Below are 21,544 nucleotides of genomic sequence, written 5' to 3'. Positions count from 1 at the left end.
ACCAGCATCATCGAGAAATGCATTGAGATCTCCGGCGTGGAGGCGCGCATGAGTCTTGCCGAGTTTTTCCCGTATTACTGCCTCACCGATACCAACGTGGAAGTGCGTCGAATCGCCATCGAATCCATCGGCCATTTCCCCGATTTGGTCTACAAGTACTATAACGAGGTTTTGTTATGGTCTGCTTTGTCTCTCTGGCTTCATTGGCAGCCTCGAAATGCGCGTTCCTGGCGACGAAGCGCACATCGAAATCGGTCTGGCTGATCTGTTTATCGCCGCAGCGCCGGCTCTGCAGCTTCTTTCTCTCCACAACGTCATCTACGTGCCGCAGTGCATGATCTACCTCATCGAAGGCCTGGAACTGTCCATCGTGAACGATATCATGTCCACTCCGCATCGCGCGATCATCCAGGCGCTCCACACAATCTACGCCTCCATCGATCCTCGCTTCATGCAGAGCATTCTCGCCGGTGTCTCCAGCCACAACCCCAAGTATCTCGACATCCTTTATCAGTGGTGTCCTGAATGGGCCGCGCCGCGCTACTGCCACCCTGCTCTGCAAGCGAACAAGCAGGTTGTTGAGGGGAGAGCAGAAATCCAGAACGTGCCAATGCAAGCAGAACAAGTGGCCGGACCGAGCGTCGCGGTGGACGGCTGGACGATTTATTGGAACAAGGTGAAGGAGGCGCAGCAGAAGGGGCCTGCCGGCTTCCTGGAGAGTTTGGAATACGTTTCGATCATGCGAGCCTACGAAACGAACCAGTCGCGTCAGCAAATGCTCGGAAACTACTTAATGGCGACGCTTCTGCCCACGATCAGCGCGTATTATCTCCCTCAGCTCGGCTCGAATAAGCAGTTCGTGTTCACCGATGTGATTCTGGCCAACGCGTCCAGCGTGCTGCAAGTGATTCACTACGTCTCTTCGCTCTGCCCGCAAGAGGCCAATTATCTTCTCCACACGACCGACATGGTGCAGCAGTTGCTCGCAGCCGTCAAGCAAACGCAGAAGGACGCCGCCTTCGTCGCTTCCATCGAGCAGCAAGCCGCGCAGCTCTTCTCTCTTCCTCCCCAATCGCTAGCAGACTCGTATTCAGCCATTTTACAGCCCGGACAGCAACAGCAACAGCAGCAGCAACAAGTCGATCCCAACGAAACGCCCCGCGTGACGTTTATGTTGCCCGCGGAGAGGACGGATGTGACGTTCGGGAACGTGAAGGGCTATGAGCAGCAAGCGGAGGGTGCTGGGCCGAAGGAGAGAGCAGAGAGCATGCTGCTGTCTGTGCGGAGCGAGGAGCTGGTGTTCCCGGATGTGAAGGTGCCGGAGGGAGAAATGGACTCGCAGACTACGAGATTGCAGATGCTGGGAATCGCTGGATCGGCTATTGGGTCGGGTAGGTGCGAGGCGGGGTCGTAATGCATAGTGTCGAAGGCGAATCTGGCGGAGTTGGAGCAGTCTTCCAAATTCCAGCAAATCGATACTTCCTCAGAGGTTCAGTCAGCGAACCTGCAGCCAGCTCAACAGGAGGCAGGAAAGACGGAGAGCCAGCAGCCAGTTCAACAAGAACTGGTTCAATCTGTTAATCAAGAGCCAGCCCAACTAACTCAGCCAATGAATCTGCAGCCAACTCAGCCATCTCAACCAGCTCAGCCAATGAACCAACAGCCATCTCAACCATCTCAACCAGCTCAGCCAGCTCAACCATCGACCCAACAGGTCAATCAGCCAGTAAACCAACCCTCTCCAAACGGCGGGGATGCAGAAGACGAGGGAGAAGAAGTGGCTGAAAAGCCCCCAAAGAAGGAAGAAGCCAAGTCCACTTACACTACGCAGATGCCTGAACTTCCTTCCGTTCCAACCTCTCTTCCTCAAATACAGCGCGCAACAAACAGCGAGACGCAACCTGAATTCGAATAGACTAGACTGTTTTCTAACAAACACTACAAATCGCACCAGACTGCAACATCCTTAAGCCAGAATCTCGTAGGGAAGCACGAACACGGTCTTAATGGGCTTGGTGGGAACCACAGTGTGAGCAGCACGAGGCTGAGCAGGCAGGCGCTTCAGGCACACCTTCTCGGCTCTCTTCTCGGCCTTGATGGCTTCGTTCTGCTTCACACGATCCAGATGCTGCTTTCTGCACTTGGAAGGCAGGACATGCTCGACCTTCACATGGATTCTCTTCTTGATGATGCGGTTTCTCACCTGCTTGTTCACCTCGACACCCACAGCGGTCTTGGTGACATCAAACACGACTCCAGTGCGTCCATGGTAACCCTTGAAAGGCATACCCTTGTGAACAGCTCCGTTGGCCACAATATCGACGTAGTCACCTACGTGATAGCAGCGCATGTTCGTAGAGAGAGGAACCACTCCGTGGTTGCGGAAAGCTCTCTTGAACATGTAACGAGTACGGGCACGATATCCGTTAGCGTGAGGCATTCTCTATAGACAATATTAGATCTATTACAAGGTCCAAAAGGAAAAACAACAAGCCGAGGCACACTGCACCTAGCAGACTGCAGACGCGTAGGTACCCCATACAAAGCACTGAAAAACACTTACATTCTATTGCTCGGTGCGAAATGACTGAGTTACTGCTATGAAAAACCACCCAGGGGTAGAAATAAATCGATTAGGAATGAAATACAGACCCACGATTTCTCTGGTAGGGGCTACACACTAACAATTTTTCCAATTTGAATTGGAAACAAACAAGCATTGAAGTCGACGTCAAGAAGATTGCTAAACTACGAGAGGGCGACTTATTCCTTATTCTTCTTTTCCTTTTTCTCTTTCTTGTTCTTCTTGTCCTTCTTATCTTTCTTGTCCTTCTTCTCTTTGCTCTTTTCCTTCTTTTCTTTCTTTTCCTTTTTATCTTTCTTTTCCTTCTTCTCCTTCTTCTCTTTCTTTTCCTTCTTTTCCTTCTTCTCTTTCTTTTCCTTCTTTTCCTTCTTTTTGTCCTTCTTCTCTTCCTTCTTCTCTTCCTTCTCCTCAACCTCAGCCTTCTCCTCAGCCTCCTCCTCCTTCTCTTCTTCCACCACCTTCTCCTCAACCTCCGCCTCCACCTTCTCCTCTTCCTTATTTTCACTCGTTTCAGGAGCCGCTTCCTTGCTTTCAGCATACTTGTACGACTTCGTGTTCTTATCAAACTTGCGCTTTCCCGGCTTGTCGCGAGGAAGGAACTGGTGAATCGTGATCACACGACCCTCAAAGTCCTTCTCGTTCACAGCATCAATGGCACGAAGCATGTCCGCCTCGTTCTTGAAGCGAGCGACAGCCAAACCACGACTATGCTGGGTTTTGTTGTCGTAGAGCACCTATGTTCAAACATCGTCCAGAATACTACCTTGCAGTCTTCCAACTCACCGTACTGCGACAGGTACTCAGCTAAACTCTCCGAAGTCGTGTTCCAGCTCAAACAGTTCACAATCACCTTGTTCTTGTCGTTGTACTCCGATCTGGGAGTAGGCGCTCTTTCCTTGTCCGAAATGGTGATCTTCAGGGTACGGCCTTCACATTCCTAAAAGTCACCTCTAAACAGGCTTCGCTACGGTTCCATCCATTGCAAGGCATGCGTCCATGCCAGCCTTGTCCTCAAAATGCACAAAACCAAATCCACGAGAAAGATTGGTTTTCTTGTTTCGGATCACCTACTCGCTCACACCCCAAAATAGACGATGATACGTAGCAGTCGGAAATCGCTCCACAACCCTTAAAGAACTCGTACAAGGCATCGTTGTCAAAAGACCACGGAATCCCTTTCTCTCACTCCCCTCTTCCTTCCTTACCAAAGACAGCCACAGTGTTCTCAGCCATTTTCCAGACTAGGACTTTTTTAGAAACAAACACGCCACAAACGCAATCCTTGCTTTACGCCTTGCCTGCCGCCTTCATCAGTCCATAAATCGCCTCTCCGATCTGCGCCGGGGTGTCCACCACCTTGATTCCCACCGCAGTCATCGCCTCCATCTTCGCCTTCGCCGTTCCCTTTCCTCCCGAAATGATCGCTCCCGCGTGCCCCATGCGGCGACCCGGCGGCGCCGTGCGTCCGGCAATGAATCCCACCACCGGCTTGGACGGGTCTCCGTACTGCTTCAGCCACTCCGCAGCGTCCTCCTCCGCCGTACCGCCGATCTCGCCGATCATCACGATGCCCTCCGTCTGCGGATCGTTCGTGAAGCGCTCCAGACAGTCGATGAAGTTCGTACCGTTGAACGGATCGCCGCCGATGCCCACCACCGTCGACTGACCCAGACCGTACTTCGTCGTCTGCGCCACCGCCTCGTACGTCAGCGTGCCAGAGCGGGACACCACACCGATCTTACCCTTCTTGTGGATGTAACCGGGCATGATGCCGATCTTGCACTCACCGGGCTTGATGATACCCGGGCAGTTCGGACCGATCAGACGAGACTTCGACTGGCTCTTCATGATGTCCTTCACGCGGAGCATGTCGTGCTGGGGAATTCCCTCCGTGATGCACACGATCAGAGGGATCTCAGCAGCAACAGCCTCCAGAATTGCGGAAGCAGCACCACTAGGAGGCACGTAAATGACGGTAGCGTCAGCATTCGTAGCCTTCTTGGCCTAGAAAGATAGTTTAGCGATTCAAACATTCTACCTCCTCCACACTTGAGAAAATAGGCAGACCCAAGTGAGTGCTACCAGCCTTCTTGGGATTTACTCCACCGACCATCTTGGTTCCGTACTCAATAGCCTGCTGCGTGTGGAACGTACCCTACAACATCAGGCAAACACAAAAACGATGCTCACATTCTTTCCAGTGATACCCTGACCGATTACCTTGGTGTTCTTGTCAATCCACACGCGCGCAGTGCTGCTGGCGCGAGCAACGGATAATCCAATCCGCGATACTTTAGAAACGCACGAAAGCATTCTTCAAAAAAATATGGCCAGTTTCTACCATTTCTCCAATTGAGAACGCTCGAAAACACGCTTGCACTTGGCAAGAAACGTGTACAACCCGCATCCCCATCCTTCCACGATCGTTTCTCCAACAAACAACTCAACCGAGTCTGACAATGTTTAAGATTCACAGAAGTAGCTTATTCCTCAGCCTCCGCCTTATCGTTCTTGTGGTGCTTTCTGGCCACACGTCCCTACACATTAGCAATTCGCCCTCACACAAAGCTTCTTACAGGACGACCGCCTCCATAAGGAGAGTTCTCAGCGAACTGGATGTGCTTCTCCGAATCCACATGAACCATGAACGAAGGAGCGTTCACCACCTGCTGGCCAACACGGATGTGGCGCTGCTTGATCAGCACACGAGCGTGGTGGATCGACTTGGCAAGGCCCAGCTTGAACACACGGGTCTGCAGTCTGCGGTCCATCAGCTTGGAAGTCGACAGCTCCAGAATCATATCGAGCTTCATCTCCTCCTCAGAGACGAGTCCCAGACGGGCCATGCGGCGGATGATGGCAGCTCCCTGGAAGATTCTGCGAGGATCATCCTCAGGAAGAGTCAGCAATTCACGAGCAGCCTTTGCCTTAGAAATATGCACGAAATAATACCTTGCGGATCTTGGCAAGCACCAGCTGCACACGCCAGATCTCACGCTTGCAGCGCAGACCGAACTCTCCGCAAATACGGAGCTCCTGGTCCAGACGCTCGCGCTCGAAGGGGCGACGAGGAGTACTGAAAGTAAGACGATCTAAAAACAGATGAGATTCCTATTCCGAGAGGACCGCGAACTCAATGAACAATGCGCATATTCGATCGTTAAAACTCTTATTTCCAACACAACTACCTACAGTTTCTGTGATGAGCACAAGTGACCATAATAGACTCTTTTTGTAACGAGATGAACGGATGGAGAGAAGGCGTTTCATCCCTTGATTATCAAGGATGTCTGCACACAATCCCACGATTTTTTTTAACAAACAAATAGGAAACCCTTTAACCATATTTATACTCACAACTCATCCTCTACTCCTCACCGACCCATTCCAACCATACCTCCATCACCTAGCGGAGTTGCAAGTCCCAGCGAGTAGTCGTTCACAAATGCCACAATATCCGACGCAATGGTGTCCATCGATAAAGGTTTTCGTGGCTGGTACTGATATTTCGTCTTCTACCCATTATGGCTCCACACGAAACAAACAAAGTCAATCAGCAACGCCACGGGCAGCGAGTCCCCCCTCGGCGCCATTGTCTTCAACCATTTCTTATTCTCCTCTCCATCCGAAAAAATGATCGTAAACGTGCCTCGCTTCATGATCCCATTCGAGAAAATCGGCACTGCCATCTCCTGGAACACAAAATCCTGGAACGCATTCCAATCTCCTCCCACCGATTCCTTGTCCACCAGCATGTGTACCAGAATGCCTTCCTTCCGATGGTATTGCATCAGATGCTGCTCGTCGGCGAACCCAACCGACGGATGCTCTCGGATTCTCGCCCATTCCTCGATTGCCTTCGCGTCCCACGGTCCCTCGTACACCGATTTTCGCTCGTCATAATCGCGGTAAAGCACGATCGCAGGCTCCCCCGCGGGAAGATTGTACTCCTCCTGGATCTACATAAAACGGAGAAACTGGGGAAACCGTATCGCTGATGATCTCGGCGCAACGAACCAATCCGTCCAGCGCAATGACGGCCTGGGTAAATGCGCGATATTCCGCGGAATCCGTCTACAAAACGGGGAAACCGTGGAACCTACGGTCGGGAAGAAGCCGTTCAGCGAGGGCTCGAGGTGGTTATCGACGGTGCCGCGCCAGAAAGAGAACTAAAAGGAGATTCGAGAGAGAGAAAAAGAAATACGCGAAGCGCTTCTAAAGCATCGGTGAAATGAGCAGCAGGAGAACCGGGGTTGGGGTCTCCAGATTGTTGCTGGGATAAGAAGGAAAAGGGGAGAGTACCTTAACGAAGAAAAGGAGGGATTCCTTGTATTGACGACCGTTGAACTTGATGGGGGTGGCCATGTCCTGAGTAGAAGAAAAGTACGAGTAATACCCTGTGGAACAGAGCGAGAGTAGGAGTGTGGCTGACCCGATAAGCGTTGATGATTCCCTGGTTTTCGTTTCCTTCGAGATGGGCAAAAACCACCTTCTTCCCGTCATACTCACACGAAGTTTCTTCCCAAATCGGGTCGAAACGTCTGCAAGCAGGGCATGTAGCCGAGTAGAAGAAGACAAATACATAATCTTGTGTTAATAGCAAAGAAATTCAAACCATTCGACTCGATTACGGATTTAAAGTTTTCGTCCGTGAGCTTAACGGAACATTTTTCGCTGACAACGAGATCCTGCGCTAGAACGCAACTACGTCTCATCGGGTGCCAGTAGTCACTACACGTTGCAGAGAATATAGCTAAAAAGAAGAAGCGTACGAAAATGCATAATTATGGAAATAACACTATTTGAAAATTGTTCTTTTTCGTATCTACACTTCGATCCTTCTCGACCCATCGATTGAATTGCAACAAACACGTAAAATAGTCATCATCTATTCACTTTACAATCGTTTTCGTCACACTAATTCAATCAACTCTTTCTCGTATCCTACGTCTTACTTCCACGCTTTGTCGGAACCGGTTTCGTTGTAACGGCTCCTACTTTAATCGAACTAATCTTCTCTCCCAGCTGAAGCGAACTTAGCGAATTCCTACACAGTCATGTCTCCGCACTTCTAGTACGCATAATCTCGATCTGTGGGATTCAAGTGAATCAATACCAAGTTCTTCGTCTGGCCTCCGAGCGAGTCCTTCAACATCATCGTGAGTTTGCTGTTTCTGAACGAAGGAATCTTCCCCGGCACATTCAGATCTCTCAACACGTTCGTCAATTCAAATAAACTCAAGTTGATCATCTTCGCCTCCTTCCTTCTCTCCTCCTGTCCGCCACTCTGTCGTAAACACTCGCTTCCCGCCAGATCCACCAGCGTCAGCTTCGCCAGCGGCTTTTCCGTCCCATTGTACAGCACAAACTGCACGAGAAGATGCGATCGACTGCTCTGTATGTTCATATTCGTCGTGGCAGTGGCTCGAATCGCGAAGGCTTTCTGAAGAAGACGCTCCATTTCATTGGTCGATCGCACGGTCATCTACAGGGAGAAACGGAGAAGAAAGCGACCTCGACCAACCGATCTTTCGCAGAAAACGGCACGCTGACTTTCCGACCCTCCGCCAATAAATCGCGAAGCGTTTCGCAATAGATCTCAGAGATACTAATCTACGCTCAACCAATTCCATGAAATGCACTTTCAATTCGTAAGAAGTGTCTGCTCGGTAGCGGAACTCCTCGAATAATAAGTGACAGCTTCGGAATGTGAGGCCAAGCCGGCCTTTTTCGCCTACCATGGAGTACGTTTTGCCCGATCCCGTTTGTCCATAAGCGAGAATCGTGGAATTAATGCCTCGGAAAACGCTGAGAACCGCGGGTTCGATCTCTAAGAACAGCTCTTCTTGAGAGGCTGCTGGAGGGAGAATTCGATCGAAAACGAACGACTTGGGTTCGTTTCGCGTGTCTTCGGATTGGATGGAGATGTTGTATTCGTCTGTGATTCGGATGCAAGAGTGTGTGGAAGTGTCCGTATTGTTAATGGGTCGGACCCGAATCATAACTCGGTAGTTTCCTTTGTAGTTCTGAATCTCATCTCGAAGCGACGAGATTAGCTGGCGAGAAGAAAGAAGATGGTTTGTGAGGAACGCGTATTTCGCTGCGATCGTGCGGATCGTTGTTTCCATTTCGCCTCGCAACGAAGTCTGCTGTGCTGTGAGCAGAGGAGGCAGCGAAGATAGCGAATCGCGCAGCTGGCCTAGCTGGCCTTTGAAGAGCGTGGAGAGCTGTTGGATGTTCTGGCGAGAGAGAGAGAGCAGGGTTTGCAGTTCCTCGCGTTTTTCTTCGAGAGCGGAGACTTGGTTTTGGAGAGATGCGACCTCGTCGGAGAGCTGCTGCTCGCGCGAACGCTGCGCCTCCAGCAGTTTTTCCTTCGCGTTGTTTTCCTCCATCAGCTGCTCGCACGACTGGCGCATTCTCTCTGCTTCCTCTCGCGCCATCTGCATCTCTTGAGAGAAATCCTGCTTCGGAGAAGCTCCCTTCTCTTCTTCTTCTTCTTCTTCTTCTTCTTCCTGGTCTTTTTGATCTTCCTGGTCTTCATGATCTCTTTGGTCTTCTTCTTCTTTGTGTTGGGACTGCTGGGACTGCTCTTCTTCCCCTTCACTCTCTGTTTGCTCCTCCGAATTCAGCATATTCTCCGTTTCCACTTCTCTTTGATCGAGTGAAAACTCTCCATTCGGATGAGAATCGGATAGGAATTGTTGCAGTTGCGCATTCAGCTTGGCGATGAGATCGTTCTTCTCCTTCAGCGTGACTTGCAACGTTTGCATCGTCATCTGCATCGAAGCGATCAAACTCTTCACTCCTGCGTTCGATTCCTCCATTCCCGAAGGAGTGATTGTGATTTGAAGGGGCTTCGCAGCATCCAACTGCGCAACAAGGCTCTGATTCTCTCTCTGGAGGGAAAGAACCTCGCGGTAGAGCTGCGAAATCACGAGCCGATAGGCTTCCAACGAGGAAGAAGAGGTGGGAAGAGGAGATGAATAGAAGAATTGTTCAGGTGGATGAGTTCGGAAATCCGGTTCGCCTTCCAACGATTGTTGATCATTGAATTCATTGAATTCATTCAAATCGATTTGATACCCTCTGGGAAGTTGATGGGAAAGGAGAGGATTCAAAAGGTTCTTTCGTTCAGCACTCAATTTGATGAGTTCTTCTCTGAGAGAAGCGTTCACTTTGTTTAAATTATCCAGCTCTTCTTTTAACGCGATCGTCTCTGCCATCGCGACTCCTTCTTTTCCTCGTTCCAACTCCGCTCTCAGAGATTCGTTTTCTTGTTTTACCCTTTCTAACTCTTCAATGCATTGATTCAGTTCTTCTCTTTCATTCTCCATTTGAACATTTTTCAATTCTCCTTTCAATGATTCATTCTCTTTTTTCATTTCATTCAACTCCGTTTTCAGCGATTCATTCTCTGTTTTCATTCGATCCAATTCCTCTATTCCTTCATTTCGTTCGCTTTTCCCTTTTAGTTCCACGTTCAATCGATCCGCTTTTTCTCTCCACTCCTCAATTTCATGCTTCATTTGAATCAACTGCTCCTCCTTTTCTCCCATTTCCTCCTTGAATCCTTCGCTTTCTCTCTTCAATTCTTCTCTTTCTCTCTTCAATCCCTCCACTTCTTCTCGCAACAACTCCAGTTCCTTCTCCTTTTCTTTTCTCTCTTCCTCCATTTTCAATCTCTCCATGTCGTGCTGCTGCAGCGACTGCGTCAACTTCGCTATTTGGTTTTGATATCGCGCCTCCATCTCTTCGGATGCTTTCCGTCCCTGATCTCTCTCCAAAACATAGCAATTCACATCCTTCAGCTGCTTCTGCAACGATCGAATGCACTCATCTTTCTCTCCTACACATCATCCAATTCGTTCATTGCGACGATTCGAGCTATTCAACAGCTTCATGTCTTCTTTTGTCGTCTGCAATTCTAGTCGCAACGATCCGATTTCCTGACGGAACAACTCTTTCTCATCCTCTTCGTAGGAATTCTCCGTGAGAAAAGCAGGCTGCTCCGGTTTTGGTGTGGGTTGCGAGCCCGAAAGAGAAGAAAGCAGGGAATTGTAGAAATGAACCAATTCGTGGTTCGCTTCGAGTAAATCAAAAATACGCGTGTGCGCGTCGTCTAAATCACGTTCTACTTCAGGAAACTCGGAATAGAGAGGCGTTGGAGAAACTTGACTACAACGATTCTTCGCCAGAGATAGTTCTTCGTCCTTTGTATATAAGAGACGCAGAAATAAAATGATCAAATTCTTAAATACACTAAGAGAAGCATCGGAACCCGCATTTTTGTTGGCTATTATTTCTTTCATTGATTCACTACAAATTTAATTGTGTCATTGATACAAACCATAGAGATGATGATAACTCTTTGTCTAGAACTGCATCGACGTCAATTCTATACATAAGCAGTTCTTCAACATTCTAAACTCTTCTTCGAGACTGTCAGAGAAAGACATAGAATCTTCATCTGTCATCACTGTCAACATAACCTTATCTCTGATTCCGAGATACTGGATCAACTGGGCAATGGTCTACGATTGTATTCCAATAATAAGCTGGGACTTTGGTACATGCCACAAGAGAATCATCCCGTTCCTGATTTCCTTGAATCTCTATCGTAACCATGGTAAAGAGTTGCTATTGAGAGATTTTCACAAGGTGGAACGTTCAACAAAGGTAATTCTGTGAACAAACAATTTCAAAAACCATAATTACAGTTTAGACAGAATTTCCGGAACAATCTGATGCATATCACCCACAATCCCATAGTCCGCAATCTACTCATCACACTCTTCCCTCCATCCTTCCCACCTTAAAAAGAGGAGCTTCCGGATCTTTATTAATACACACGATCGTCTGCGACTCCTTCATTCCAGCTTGGTGCTGAATGGATCCGCTCACGCCACAACCCACATACAGTGCAGGTCGAATGATTTTCCCCGTTTGCCCCACTTGCAAACTCGGCTCAATCATTCCCTGGTCCACTGCTGCTCTCGTTCCTCCCACTACAAAACACGAAACTCGCTGAATCAAACCTGCCGCTCCCAACTTGTCCGCCAGCTTGAAAAGAACCTCGAATTGTTTCTTGTCGCCAGCTCCACGACCTCCTACGACAACTCGCGAGGCAGTAACGAGAGAAGGACTAGATGACAAACATTACTGTCGAAGTACCGATCAGACTGTGTTTTTGTTTCTTTCAGCACCTTGGCATACCGAGAATCCACAGAGATCTAAAGTTACAGGCGAAGATTCAAACAGCACAGGAAGCGAAGAAAAGGAGGGAGAAGGCGAAGTGGCGGGAAAAGATGGAACGTTATGGAGCGAGGGACGAATCGTCATAATCTATTTCGTTATGGAGAGAAAAAATGTATATACCTGTGGATGGCTCGTGTATTGGACAGTCTCGATTGCATTTCCTGCGTAAACGAAACGCTGGAAAGTGGTTTTGTTTAGAACCTTTGTCACATCGCTAAGCATGGGGAGGTGTTGAGTGGCTGCAAAACGAGCCAGGAGCGATAGGGTGGAGGAAGTCGAGCAACCACAGATAAAATCGAAGGAATGCGTAGAATGGAGATTTTTAAGACAGGTGCAGCGATTTTCTGGTAGTTTGGAGGAAGGATCCTTGCATAAATGAACGGGATTACTCCTACTTCCATTTCTGAGTAGAATACCTCCTTGATAGGAATATTCTGCGTGAGTTCTTTACAAACGGACTCGGTTATACCCACTCCACAAAGCCACAAGGAAACCTAGAAAGCTCATTAGATCACACATCCCCTACATCACCAAAATCCTTTGCCACTTGAATCGCATTGAGTGTGTTTTTGGAAAGGGAAACATCGTCATAATCCCCGATGACAAGCGAACCGATACTTCTCCGGATAGTCCTTACAGCCTGCACATAATCCAGACAGAAAGAACAGTACCATTCCACTGTTTGTAATTCTCCGTGAAATCGTTCGAACCAATGGTCTACAAAACATTGGTAATAGTGAAGGATAAAAGGATGCGCTAGATTCGGAGAAAAATGAGTTGAATTGGGGAGTTTCGCCGCGTGTAAAACTAAACAATACTGCGGAATTGTGATTGTTTCAAATATCATAGCGCACCTGGCCTATATTCATGAGTAGTAACCGAAGCAATGAGTTCATTCGGGTCTTTTGCCGAGTCAGGCCACTCCGCGAAAAAGAATTAAATGGTTGGCTTATGCGTTAGTTTACTTATTCTTTTAGATACAAAACAATGTATTCGGTGCAATACTCCCTATATTGAATATACAAGTGAGAATTCTTCGGGACACAACTTTGTTTTTGATTCTGTGTTCGATGAAAAATCATCGCAGGTTTCTTCTGAGCACCCTCTTCAAAAATAGGAAGATATATTCGATGCCTTTGGAAAGGACATCACAGAGAACTGTTTAAATGGATATAACGGGTGCATCTTTGCATATGGTCAAACTGGTTCGGGGAAGACGCACACTATCTTGGGCCCTTCGTCTCCGGATGGTACGTTGGTCAGCGATTCCAAATTGTTGGGATTGCTGCCTCGAACGCTAGCCTATCTCTTTGAAGAGATCCGACGTCGCGAGGCGCAGGACAATGTCCATTACTCGTGTTTCGTATCATTCATGGAGATCTACAACGAGCGGATCCGCGATCTGCTCAACCCTACCAACAACAAGAAGCTGAATATCCTTCCATTCAATTCGCCATCGTTCCCTAACTTCACCGATCCGAGAAACGGTCTCCAAAGATCACCGCATGACCGTCGAAAACCTCTCGACCGTAGACGTCAATTCAGCGGCCAAAGCGAACCACTACATCGAGCAAGGCCTCCTCAACCGCCGTGTCGGCGTCACCAACATGAACATGCGCTCCTCCCGCTCCCACGCCGTCTTCACGCTCTATCTCACCTGCGAGGTTTGCGAGTGAAACGCCCATCAATCGAAGGAAGTCCAGTCGGACATCACCGTCACGCGGAAATCGCAGTTCCACCTCATCGACCTCGCTGGAAGTGAGCGGCAAACGCTCGCCGGAACGGGCGGCGAGTCCCTCAAAGAAGCCTGCTTCATCAACAGCTCGCTGAGCGCGCTGGGGAACGTGATTCGCTCGCTGACACACCAGGAATCCCACGTTCCTTACCGCGATTCCAAGCTCACTTATCTGCTTCGCGTTGCTCTGGCTCGTTCTTCTTACCGTTCAGGATTCTCTCGGAGGAAACTCTCTCACCGCGATCATCGCGACGGTCTCTCCGGCAGATTCTGCGGCGCTGGAAACGCTCTCGACGCTTCGCTTCGCGACGGACGCGAAGATGATCAAAAACACGGCGGTGGTGAACGAAGTTCGCTTCGGAAGCGTCGCGGCGCTGCAGCAGGAAATCGCGAAGCTCCAGCAAGAGCTGCAGCAGTGCCGATCGTCGCGTGCTGTGTCGGATTCGCCTGGGTTTTCTGCGTATTTGCTGCGCGAATTGGCGCGGTGCAATCAGACGTGCTCGGAATTGTATTGCCGAGTCGCGTCGCTGGTTCGAGAGCGAAATGGATGGAGAGACAGCGTGGCACGACTGCGGAACGAGCTGCGAACGAAGGAGGAAGTGATGGAGAGAAGGATGGATGGCGTGGTGGAGCCGGACGACTATGTGAAGAGTCTGAAGAGCACGGTGCAGACGCTGCTTCGGCAGAATTTGGATGGAAACACGGTGAGCGTTGCGAAGGGAATGCGAAGTAGAACGCGATGTTGTTGGAGAAATGCAGATTGCTTCAGCATGGAGGGAAAACGAGCGACGATCCTGCTGACTCCATGCTGGTTTCCACGGTTTCCACACTCGCAAATCTGCATGTAGACCTGAGTGAATGAAAGATGAATGAAAGGCGGAATTGGCGACTGTGGAGAAGCATCGAGTCCAAAGCGCGGATTCTTCGCGAACCGAAGAAGAAATCGGCGCGATTTCTTCGTGGATCGCGACAGAGAAGCAAAAGTTGCTCGTGGAATTGGAGGAGGTGCGATCGCGATGCGACGAGCTCTACGCCGATTTGGCGGACTGTCAGGAGCAATTGCGAATCGAACACTTGCAGCAAGAAATCGCGCATCGCGAAAAACGAATCCATTTCGAAAAGGAATCCGTTCCGTACAGTCAGTTGCTGGTTCAAATCGATTGCCAACACGTGGAGAGCGATGGAGCCGATTCAAAAATAGAACGTTCTGCGCGAGCAGAGGCGAATCATCGCTCATTTCGAGCAGCAGCTTCGCTGCGTGGACGGTTCGTTGCCCCCCAAACCGGACGATTCGCTGGAGCATTCGGTGTGTTGCGATGACTCATTGCAGCCCTCGAATAGCTTCTATCATCAGCTCTGTTCTGTGGCGGTTTGCTCTGGAGTTGGGGTGTGATGTAGCGAGAACAAGAGCAATACGCTTCGCGCGCAGCGATCAGTGATACGACAGAACTGCAAGGCGAAGTAGAGCGTCTTCAGCATCAACTCGAAGAGAAAAACGCAGAGATCGAAAAGCTCAAATTTGATCTTTTGGTATTCCATTTTCTTCTCTTTTTTTCTTATCGTGCAGGATCTCAACAATCAATTCGAATCGGAGCGAACGTCCAATCGAACGCTCGTCGTCCAGGCCGCCGATCGCTTGCAGCAAATCGTGGAGCTGCAAACCGCGTTGGAGCTTCAACGGCACGACACACAAGCCGACGCAGAGCGATTGCAGCGACTCGAAGAATCGCTTCAACGCGTGGAAGCAGAGAAACAAAATCTGGAACAACAATTGCACACGGTGGAATTGGAGTCAGAGCGATCCAAAGAACAATCGAAGCGACTCAAAGAAGAAATGGAGCGCGTCCACGCGGAAGGAACCATCCAGAAAAACGTCGTCGACGCGCTCACAGCGGCCGTGAAGCAGCGAACAGCCGAATGCACGGTGGAATCTGAAAGGGGAGGATGAGAGCTAGGAGCGAGAACGGCAATTAGACGAATTAGCTGCGCAGAAAGACTCGCTGGAGAAGCGAATTCAGCTCTCGCAGGAAGAAGAAGAGAAAAGGAAAGTGGTGATGGAGAGCCAGACTCTTTCGATCCAGGCACTCTCGAAAAGCTTGGCGGACGAAAAGGAAAAGCGCGAGCAAAGCGAAGCTGCGTTGGAGGATTCCAAAAAACGGGAGGATTTTTTGCGTTCTGGAATGGCAGCGATGCAGGCGTCGATCGAGCAGATTGAGGTGATGCTGAACCGGAATCGCGCGGAATGGCAGGAAATGGGGGAAATGAACGCGAAGGGAAAGAAGACAGATTCGGTTTTTCAGAAGGCATTGTCGATGAATCAGCTGAAGGAGGAGAATCGAAAGCTAACTGCAAAAGTAGGGTGAGGGGAAGGGGGTGAAGGGTAGCTGGAGATTGCAAAGAAGCGAATGACGAACTATGGGTTATCGACTGGAGACATTGACGTGCATTCGGAAGAGCTGTCCTTTTACAATCGCATTTCTGGATATATCGAGGAATTGAAGAAGATTTGTAGTCTATTGTAGTCTTCTTTCTTTGTTAGCATGAATTTTTGTGAATGAGCTATTCTTTTGTATCTGCTTTCATAGCATGTTTCCTGCTTTATTTAGGTACTGGTTGTTGGCAATTCTTCAAAGTACAGATGTTGTTGCCTCCCAAGTCTGTAGCGATTCAAAAGTTATCATCTCTATCACGCGGACATATTCCACAGAATCAGAGAAAGAAAGCATCGAATTATGGGAGGGGGAAGAAGGGGAGGGGAATCTAGTCTATTTTGAAAATGGGAAAAACCATTCATCTCAAGAGGTTTACAATTCCTTTTGTGTTAGTCGATCTCTGTTGACATTGGTCCTAACATCGTAATGAAGAAGCTTTTTCCCGATTCGTAGATATGGAGATGGGTGGAGCGCAGGGTCGCGTGTTCTCATTAAAGGAGAGAGTGATATTGTCGTAGCCAATGTGACTCTGGATGCATTCTCTCACCGAGCGATCTATCTCGACTGTTTTTTTCTCTATCTGATTCTAACCCTCCTAGATTCTTGGCCGGTGCTGCCTTCCGCACAGTGGAGCTACTCCGACAAATACTTCGACCAGTGGAACCAAGTCAGCTTCGACAGTTCTTCCTGGGAACGCACTTCGCGCGATGGTTTCCCCGACCTCCCATCCTCCGTGACCACCCGCTACTACCGCTTGACCGCCGCGGTCCCGGCGTCGCTCTCCCATTTTTCGGGATATCGCTTCGGGATCAATCTGCGCTATGGCGTGATCGTCCACATCAACGGCGTGGAACAGTTCCGAATCAACATGCCCGAAGGTCCCGTGTCGAGCTACACGCCCTCCATTTACTTCGAAGAAACGCATCTCATCCACTCGTAGAAGATGAAAAAGAGAGAAAGGCTCATCCATAGCGGCTCGCTGCAGCTCTCGGAACAGCTGCGTTCAGCGACGTCGTTCGTTGTGGGAGTGGAAGTGCATTACCGAACCGGCCACGTGATCGAAAGCGACGACTTCTTCGCGTTTCTCTACATGCTTCCAGCTGGTTTGGCTGTCATTCCCAGCTCATCCCAAGAGAAAGACAGCGTGCATCGATTCGATAATCTCGTGGTTCGGCCTGCGTTTACCGCGCCAGAAGGAACCGAAATGAACCTGGTCGACGGCGATCGGAGAACCTCTGTCTCCGTTCTCTCCGGAAATTCGGCCGTTTTTTCGTTCCCAGACAACGGTCTCTCCCTGATAAACGCTTATTCGATCGAGCTGGGAGACGAATCGCAGAGCAAGCCAGTGTCGTGGAAGCTGGAAGCGTCTCGCGATGGCTCAACGTGGACGATCCTCGATGCTCGCGACAACTCATGCTATTTTTCGAATCGAAAGTTCGAACGGTTCGTTCTGAACGGCCAATTCTCCGTTTTTCAACTCTACAAACTCACGTTTCTCTCCCTCTCCGCCTCCACGCCGAGCCAAATCGCGGAAATCACGCTTGAACAGCTCTTCCAAGAAGCTCCGCCCCTGCCGTACATCGTCTATTCCTCGCGAGCCCTCTCCTTCTATCTCGGCGAAACCGGCATTTTGGTGTCTCCGCTCATGACTGGATTCAGTTCGTTTGCGATCGAAGGCGCCGCGCTGCCGCCAGGCCTGACGTTTTCAGCGCTCTCGGGGGAGTTTGGAGGCTCGATTTCGTCGAGCGGCTCTGTTTTTAGCGCGGTGTATCAGATCAGCGCGACGTATCAATCGGGAACGGTGATGCAGGGCACTGCTTCCATTCAGGTGACCAACTGCAACCTGGAAATGGCGATTCTGCAAGTGGATTGGACGTTTCAAGGAGAGAGTCGCGCGATTGAATGGGATCTCCGATGGAACAATGAGTTGGTTCGGAGAGGAATGGGGAACGATGAGAACCGAGCAGAGACCCAGAAGGTCTGTTTGATGAGCGATTTCTACGAGTTCTCTCTGTACAACCGCGGGGATCGCGAGTGGCCAGCGGGGTCGCATGTCTCGCTTTCGATTCTCCCTTCCAATTCTGCGCAGTCCATTCCGCTCGGAGGCGTTTTTCTTGCGTGGAAGCAACGCTCTCTGACCGTTCCTCTCTCCTTTTCTCTCTACTCCAGCGGGCCAATCGCGGAGTGGAACTACGCGCGCGAGAACGCAGTTCCTGAAAACTGGTTCTCCACGTACTCTTCCGTCCAGTGGTCGCTGAGTGGAGAGGGTTTGCAGCTCGCTCGCTCTGTTTGGCTGTTTCGACGAACGTTCAACGTTGGCTCGATAGCCGGCATCGCGCTTGTGGAGTTCCGAATCTTCTGCCGCGCAGGACTTGTCGTGTACGTGAACGAGCAGGCGATTTATCGCGTGAATGTCCCGGAGGGAGCGCTGAGCGAGAGCACAGTCGCTACAAAAGTCGCATCTCCGTATTGGCATGTGTTCACAGCGTCGCCGACTTCGATGAATCTTCACACGGGATCCAATCTCATGACGGTCGCTGCGGTGAACACAGATTCGGCACAGATCACTGTCGACTTCAGAGCGATCGTTTTGCCGCTGGCGCACACAGGAGTTCTTTCGCGTCTGCTTCCAGACGATGACTCGCTGCAAGTCAGTGCGAATTTCGCTTCGCCCGATCATCCGGTTTCCAATCTGATCGATTCGAGTTTGGCCACATTTTATCAGTCCGGAATTGCTGTGTCGTCCAGTCCGGAAGTCACGATTTCGCTCCAGAACGATCGGATTGAGACGTTTAATCAGTATTGCATTACTGCAGCCGAACTCCCGTTTTATCATCCAGTCGAGTGGGTGTTGGAAGGCCGACAAAGCAGCAGCAGCAGCAGTAGTACTGAATGGGAGCAGCTGAGTGATGTTTCCAGCGCGCTCTTTCATGGAATCGAAACGAAATGCATGTTCTTCACCCCAAACACGTTTTCTGATTATCGTCTAAAGATTCTCGAAGCAAAAGAATCAAGAACCCTCGTCGAAATCGCCGAATTCGGTTTGAATCACATCGAACTCTCGGAAGCGTCCATTCCAACTCTGCAAATGTCCGTCACAGAGGTCAACGCCTATTTAAACGCTGAATTCATCGCAGAATACACCGTCACTCCCGGCTATTCTTCCTTCACCGTCTCGCCTGCGCTTCCTTCCGGTCTTGCCGTGGATCCGTCGACCGGAAAAATCATCGGAATTCCCACCGAAACGCGAATGAGCTGGATCTACACACTGACAGCAAGGTTTGGCGAGCAGGAAGCGACGACTTCGTTTTCGCTTCGTGTGGTAGATTGTGAGAACAGCGGAATGTACCACACGTTCTTATCCATCAATCTGACTGACTACTCGGAGAGCACAATCCGATTAGTGTTGCAGAACAAAACGCACACATTCATTCACGATTCCGTCGCGGGTCCTTCCTATCGCCGTTCTCTCTGCATCCCGCAAGACCAATACCGACTGTTCTTCCTCTACCAGACATCGTCTGCTCCGCACTATGCTGTCACCGTTCAGAACGAGACTTTCTCAGGAATTCTGGAGGCATCTCAATCTTCGTTTGAAATGGTCATCGACACCCAAAAGCTGATTCACCCCTCGGACACCGTTTGGCATTACTGGATTCAGCAAGAAGCCCCTCCTACCAACTGGTATCAGTCGGCCATCTCTTCGGATTGGCCGAGTTCCCGTCCCGGCTATTTCCCTTCCACGACGGGCGTTACTTCGTACTTCTGCACCACATTTTCTGCATCGTATACTTCCTACGCGAGCGCGTTTTTAGTGGGAGTGTTCTCTCGCGGAGGCTACATTATGTATCTGAACGGAATCGAGATAAATCGCGTTCGATTGCCTGCAGGAGGAGAGGTTTCCCACTCGACTCCCGCGGTGAACTCCACTTCCAGCGCGAGCTACATTTTGTTTTCGGGAAGCATTCAGTTCCTTCCCTTCGTTGTGGATCCTTCCGTTCAGGTCGAAGGAGGGGCTGAAGGAGACAACAACAGGCTTTGTATTGAGGAGCATCATCCAACGGACATGATCGAGCCGAGCCAGTTCACTGTGTATATGGAGTATGTCCAGGAAGGCACGTCTCGGATCGTCGATGGATGGCACTGGGGCTCGGTGCAATCCGTGGGGACGCCGTGGTTCGAATACGTCGAGAACGCGTTCGATGACAATATCAATACGAAGTACTACGGTCCTTCGTCCTGCGTGGATGTGACGGTGCGCTGGACGTACTGGAACGACCGGAAAGAATTCGTCAATTATCTGAAGTTCTATGCCGGGAATTCCGCGGGACGTCGTCCGGAAGAGCTTCGATTGGAAGGATTCGCGGTGGATCATTGGGAATCGTTATTCGAAGCAAAGGAGTTGGTTTGGGAGAATACAGCTGAGTATGGTCAATTCAAAGAATGGCAATTCAACAACACGCAGTCCTATTCTGCGTATCAGCTCGTAGCGAATGGCTGCGCCAGAGAAGGAATCGAGTTCGCTGAAGTGTATCTACAGGCGTTGCGTGTGAACGTCGCTTGCGAGGCCGCCGATGGGTTTGCAGCAGCGAATGAAGGTGAAGAGAGCAAGGGGCCATGTCCAGATTACCATTCTGGTTACGCAACGCGCATTTGTTTGAACGGCCATTTCACCGAAATCGATTATTCTACATGCGTTCCTTACGCTCCCACCTCCTTCGAATATATCCCCAAGCAACTCTCCTGCTTCACACAAACTCCCATCCATTTAGAGCCCGTCGTTTCCTTCCATGTCGACGTGTTTGGAGTGAATCCAGGCCTCCCTGTCGGCGTTACCTTCAACGTCAATACGGGTGTGATTTCGGGGACTCCGCTCGTCGCATCTGTGTGCACTTACACCATCACAGCTCGCAATATCCGCGGGACATCCAAAACCACGGTTTTCCTGAACGTTCAGAGCGGATGTCCGGCGATTGGCGACTTCCCCGCAACGCCAGTCGGGAAAGAAGCAGTGTACAATTGTGGAAGCGATTTCTGGACGTTGGGATCAGTGCGAAGACGCTGCGAAGAGAAGAACGGGATGCCGGTGTGGGGTTCTCCGCAAGGATATTGCCAGAACGGCGTTCTTATCTTCGTAACGATCATCTTGGGCGCGTTGATTATCGTCACGGTGGTGTTAATTTGTTATTTGTCGACCTCCGTTTCGAAGAATATCGAAGTGTATGAGCTTCCAAACGGAGAGTATGAGCTGGAAGATGCGACGCAGAAGGAGGGAGAGAAAACGGTGGTTCGCACGCGCGCGCGGATGAAACTGATTGGTCGGCCTGTGTTTATTTACTTGCCTCGCTACTTCCATAAATCCAGGCGGGATTATGCGGCTGGGTACAGGCGAATAAGTGCTCCGGCAAATCGAAGAAGGTCACTCGAACGAGTGGGGAAGGTGTAAAGTGATGGAATGATGGATAGGACGTAGCTGTTTGTTTAATTACAACCAAATCTTAGTTCACATGATATTCCAAAAGAGTGTATTGTTCAGCA

General features: G+C 50.0%; 12 protein-coding genes; 4 read left to right on the top strand and 8 right to left on the bottom strand.

Annotated features, from left to right (window-relative positions):
- Nucleotides 1-217: 217 nt before the first annotated feature.
- Nucleotides 218-1,915, top strand: GSBLH_T00000125001 (uncharacterized protein; the record flags this gene model as incomplete). Its single annotated transcript, XM_013038280.1, has 2 exons — nt 218-1,391; nt 1,422-1,915. 2 exons carry the CDS (start codon nt 218-220, stop codon nt 1,913-1,915), a joined length of 1,668 nt encoding a protein of 555 aa, XP_012893734.1.
- A 24-nt stretch (nt 1,916-1,939) lies between these two features.
- GSBLH_T00000124001 (uncharacterized protein) lies at nt 1,940-2,540 on the bottom strand (the record flags this gene model as incomplete). XM_013038279.1 has 2 exons in its annotated part: nt 1,940-2,443; nt 2,469-2,540. The coding sequence occupies 2 exons, from the start codon at nt 2,538-2,540 to the stop codon at nt 1,967-1,969; spliced, it is 549 nt and encodes a 182-aa protein (XP_012893733.1). The 3' UTR covers nt 1,940-1,966.
- Nucleotides 2,541-2,719: 179 nt separating this feature from the next.
- GSBLH_T00000123001 (uncharacterized protein) lies at nt 2,720-3,824 on the bottom strand. XM_013038278.1 has 5 exons: nt 3,790-3,824; nt 3,686-3,759; nt 3,553-3,651; nt 3,348-3,521; nt 2,720-3,318 (listed from the first exon to the last, which is right to left on the bottom strand). The coding sequence occupies exons 1-5, from the start codon at nt 3,815-3,817 to the stop codon at nt 2,764-2,766; spliced, it is 930 nt and encodes a 309-aa protein (XP_012893732.1). The 5' UTR covers nt 3,818-3,824; the 3' UTR covers nt 2,720-2,763.
- A 29-nt stretch (nt 3,825-3,853) lies between these two features.
- GSBLH_T00000122001 (Succinyl-CoA Synthetase subunit ? (SCS?)) lies at nt 3,854-4,897 on the bottom strand (the record flags this gene model as incomplete). XM_013038277.1 has 3 exons in its annotated part: nt 3,854-4,588; nt 4,623-4,739; nt 4,775-4,897. The coding sequence occupies 3 exons, from the start codon at nt 4,895-4,897 to the stop codon at nt 3,872-3,874; spliced, it is 957 nt and encodes a 318-aa protein (XP_012893731.1). The 3' UTR covers nt 3,854-3,871.
- A 132-nt stretch (nt 4,898-5,029) lies between these two features.
- On the bottom strand, nt 5,030-5,841 carry GSBLH_T00000121001 (uncharacterized protein). XM_013038276.1 has 4 exons: nt 5,777-5,841; nt 5,537-5,676; nt 5,161-5,505; nt 5,030-5,121 (listed from the first exon to the last, which is right to left on the bottom strand). The coding sequence occupies exons 1-4, from the start codon at nt 5,802-5,804 to the stop codon at nt 5,068-5,070; spliced, it is 567 nt and encodes a 188-aa protein (XP_012893730.1). The 5' UTR covers nt 5,805-5,841; the 3' UTR covers nt 5,030-5,067.
- Nucleotides 5,842-5,937: 96 nt separating this feature from the next.
- Nucleotides 5,938-7,366, bottom strand: GSBLH_T00006945001 (uncharacterized protein; the record flags this gene model as incomplete). Its single annotated transcript, XM_013038275.1, is given in 11 exon segments — nt 5,938-5,951; nt 5,991-6,099; nt 6,130-6,543; nt 6,572-6,658; nt 6,688-6,753; nt 6,789-6,857; nt 6,887-6,952; nt 6,981-7,171; nt 7,200-7,277; nt 7,293-7,337; nt 7,357-7,366. The coding sequence occupies 11 exon segments, from the start codon at nt 7,364-7,366 to the stop codon at nt 5,938-5,940; spliced, it is 1,149 nt and encodes a 382-aa protein (XP_012893729.1).
- A 144-nt stretch (nt 7,367-7,510) lies between these two features.
- On the bottom strand, nt 7,511-8,045 carry GSBLH_T00006024001 (Kinesin; the record flags this gene model as incomplete). The annotated part of the gene is made up of 3 exons (XM_013038274.1): nt 7,511-7,528; nt 7,583-7,631; nt 7,663-8,045. 3 exons carry the CDS (start codon nt 8,043-8,045, stop codon nt 7,511-7,513), a joined length of 450 nt encoding a protein of 149 aa, XP_012893728.1.
- A 20-nt stretch (nt 8,046-8,065) lies between these two features.
- On the bottom strand, nt 8,066-10,332 carry GSBLH_T00000120001 (uncharacterized protein; the record flags this gene model as incomplete). Its single annotated transcript, XM_013038273.1, has 2 exons — nt 8,066-8,197; nt 8,227-10,332. 2 exons carry the CDS (start codon nt 10,330-10,332, stop codon nt 8,066-8,068), a joined length of 2,238 nt encoding a protein of 745 aa, XP_012893727.1.
- Nucleotides 10,333-11,295: 963 nt separating this feature from the next.
- Nucleotides 11,296-11,557, bottom strand: GSBLH_T00000119001 (uncharacterized protein; the record flags this gene model as incomplete). The annotated part of the gene is made up of 2 exons (XM_013038272.1): nt 11,296-11,361; nt 11,396-11,557. The coding sequence occupies 2 exons, from the start codon at nt 11,555-11,557 to the stop codon at nt 11,296-11,298; spliced, it is 228 nt and encodes a 75-aa protein (XP_012893726.1).
- A 1,222-nt stretch (nt 11,558-12,779) lies between these two features.
- GSBLH_T00000118001 (uncharacterized protein) lies at nt 12,780-14,422 on the top strand (the record flags this gene model as incomplete). Its single annotated transcript, XM_013038271.1, has 5 exons — nt 12,780-12,926; nt 12,957-13,350; nt 13,394-13,503; nt 13,534-13,755; nt 13,787-14,422. 5 exons carry the CDS (start codon nt 12,780-12,782, stop codon nt 14,420-14,422), a joined length of 1,509 nt encoding a protein of 502 aa, XP_012893725.1.
- Nucleotides 14,423-15,408: 986 nt separating this feature from the next.
- Nucleotides 15,409-16,096, top strand: GSBLH_T00006944001 (uncharacterized protein; the record flags this gene model as incomplete). The annotated part of the gene is made up of 3 exons (XM_013038270.1): nt 15,409-15,498; nt 15,530-15,928; nt 15,959-16,096. 3 exons carry the CDS (start codon nt 15,409-15,411, stop codon nt 16,094-16,096), a joined length of 627 nt encoding a protein of 208 aa, XP_012893724.1.
- A 336-nt stretch (nt 16,097-16,432) lies between these two features.
- Nucleotides 16,433-21,452, top strand: GSBLH_T00006943001 (uncharacterized protein; the record flags this gene model as incomplete). Its single annotated transcript, XM_013038269.1, is given in 3 exon segments — nt 16,433-16,455; nt 16,460-16,942; nt 16,979-21,452. Coding segments are annotated over 3 exon segments (4,980 nt in total).
- Nucleotides 21,453-21,544: the final 92 nt, after the last annotated feature.

The sequence above is a fragment of the Blastocystis hominis genome (assembly GCF_000151665.1).
Source record: "Blastocystis hominis, Singapore isolate B (sub-type 7) whole genome shotgun sequence assembly, scaffold_0".
In the NCBI taxonomy this organism is placed as follows: domain Eukaryota; class Bigyra; order Opalinata; family Blastocystidae; genus Blastocystis; species Blastocystis hominis.
The sequence above is the reverse complement of the archived record's forward strand: the minus strand, read 5'-3'. Positions and strand labels throughout refer to the sequence as shown.

Coding starts and splice junctions, on each gene's coding strand:
- GSBLH_T00000123001 (XM_013038278.1), bottom strand. CDS start 3,817: ATGGCTGAGAACACTGTGGCTGTCTTTG. Junction 3,522..3,552: donor GCCTTGCAATGGATGGAACC/GTAGCGAAGCCT, acceptor GGTGACTTTTAG/GAATGTGAAGGCCGTACCCT. Junction 3,319..3,347: donor GTGAGTTGGAAGACTGCAAG/GTAGTATTCTGG, acceptor GTTTGAACATAG/GTGCTCTACGACAACAAAAC.
- GSBLH_T00000121001 (XM_013038276.1), bottom strand. CDS start 5,804: ATGGTCACTTGTGCTCATCACAGAAACT. Junction 5,677..5,776: donor TTGTGCTCATCACAGAAACT/GTAGGTAGTTGT, acceptor ATCTGTTTTTAG/ATCGTCTTACTTTCAGTACT. Junction 5,506..5,536: donor TGCTTGCCAAGATCCGCAAG/GTATTATTTCGT, acceptor TCTAAGGCAAAG/GCTGCTCGTGAATTGCTGAC.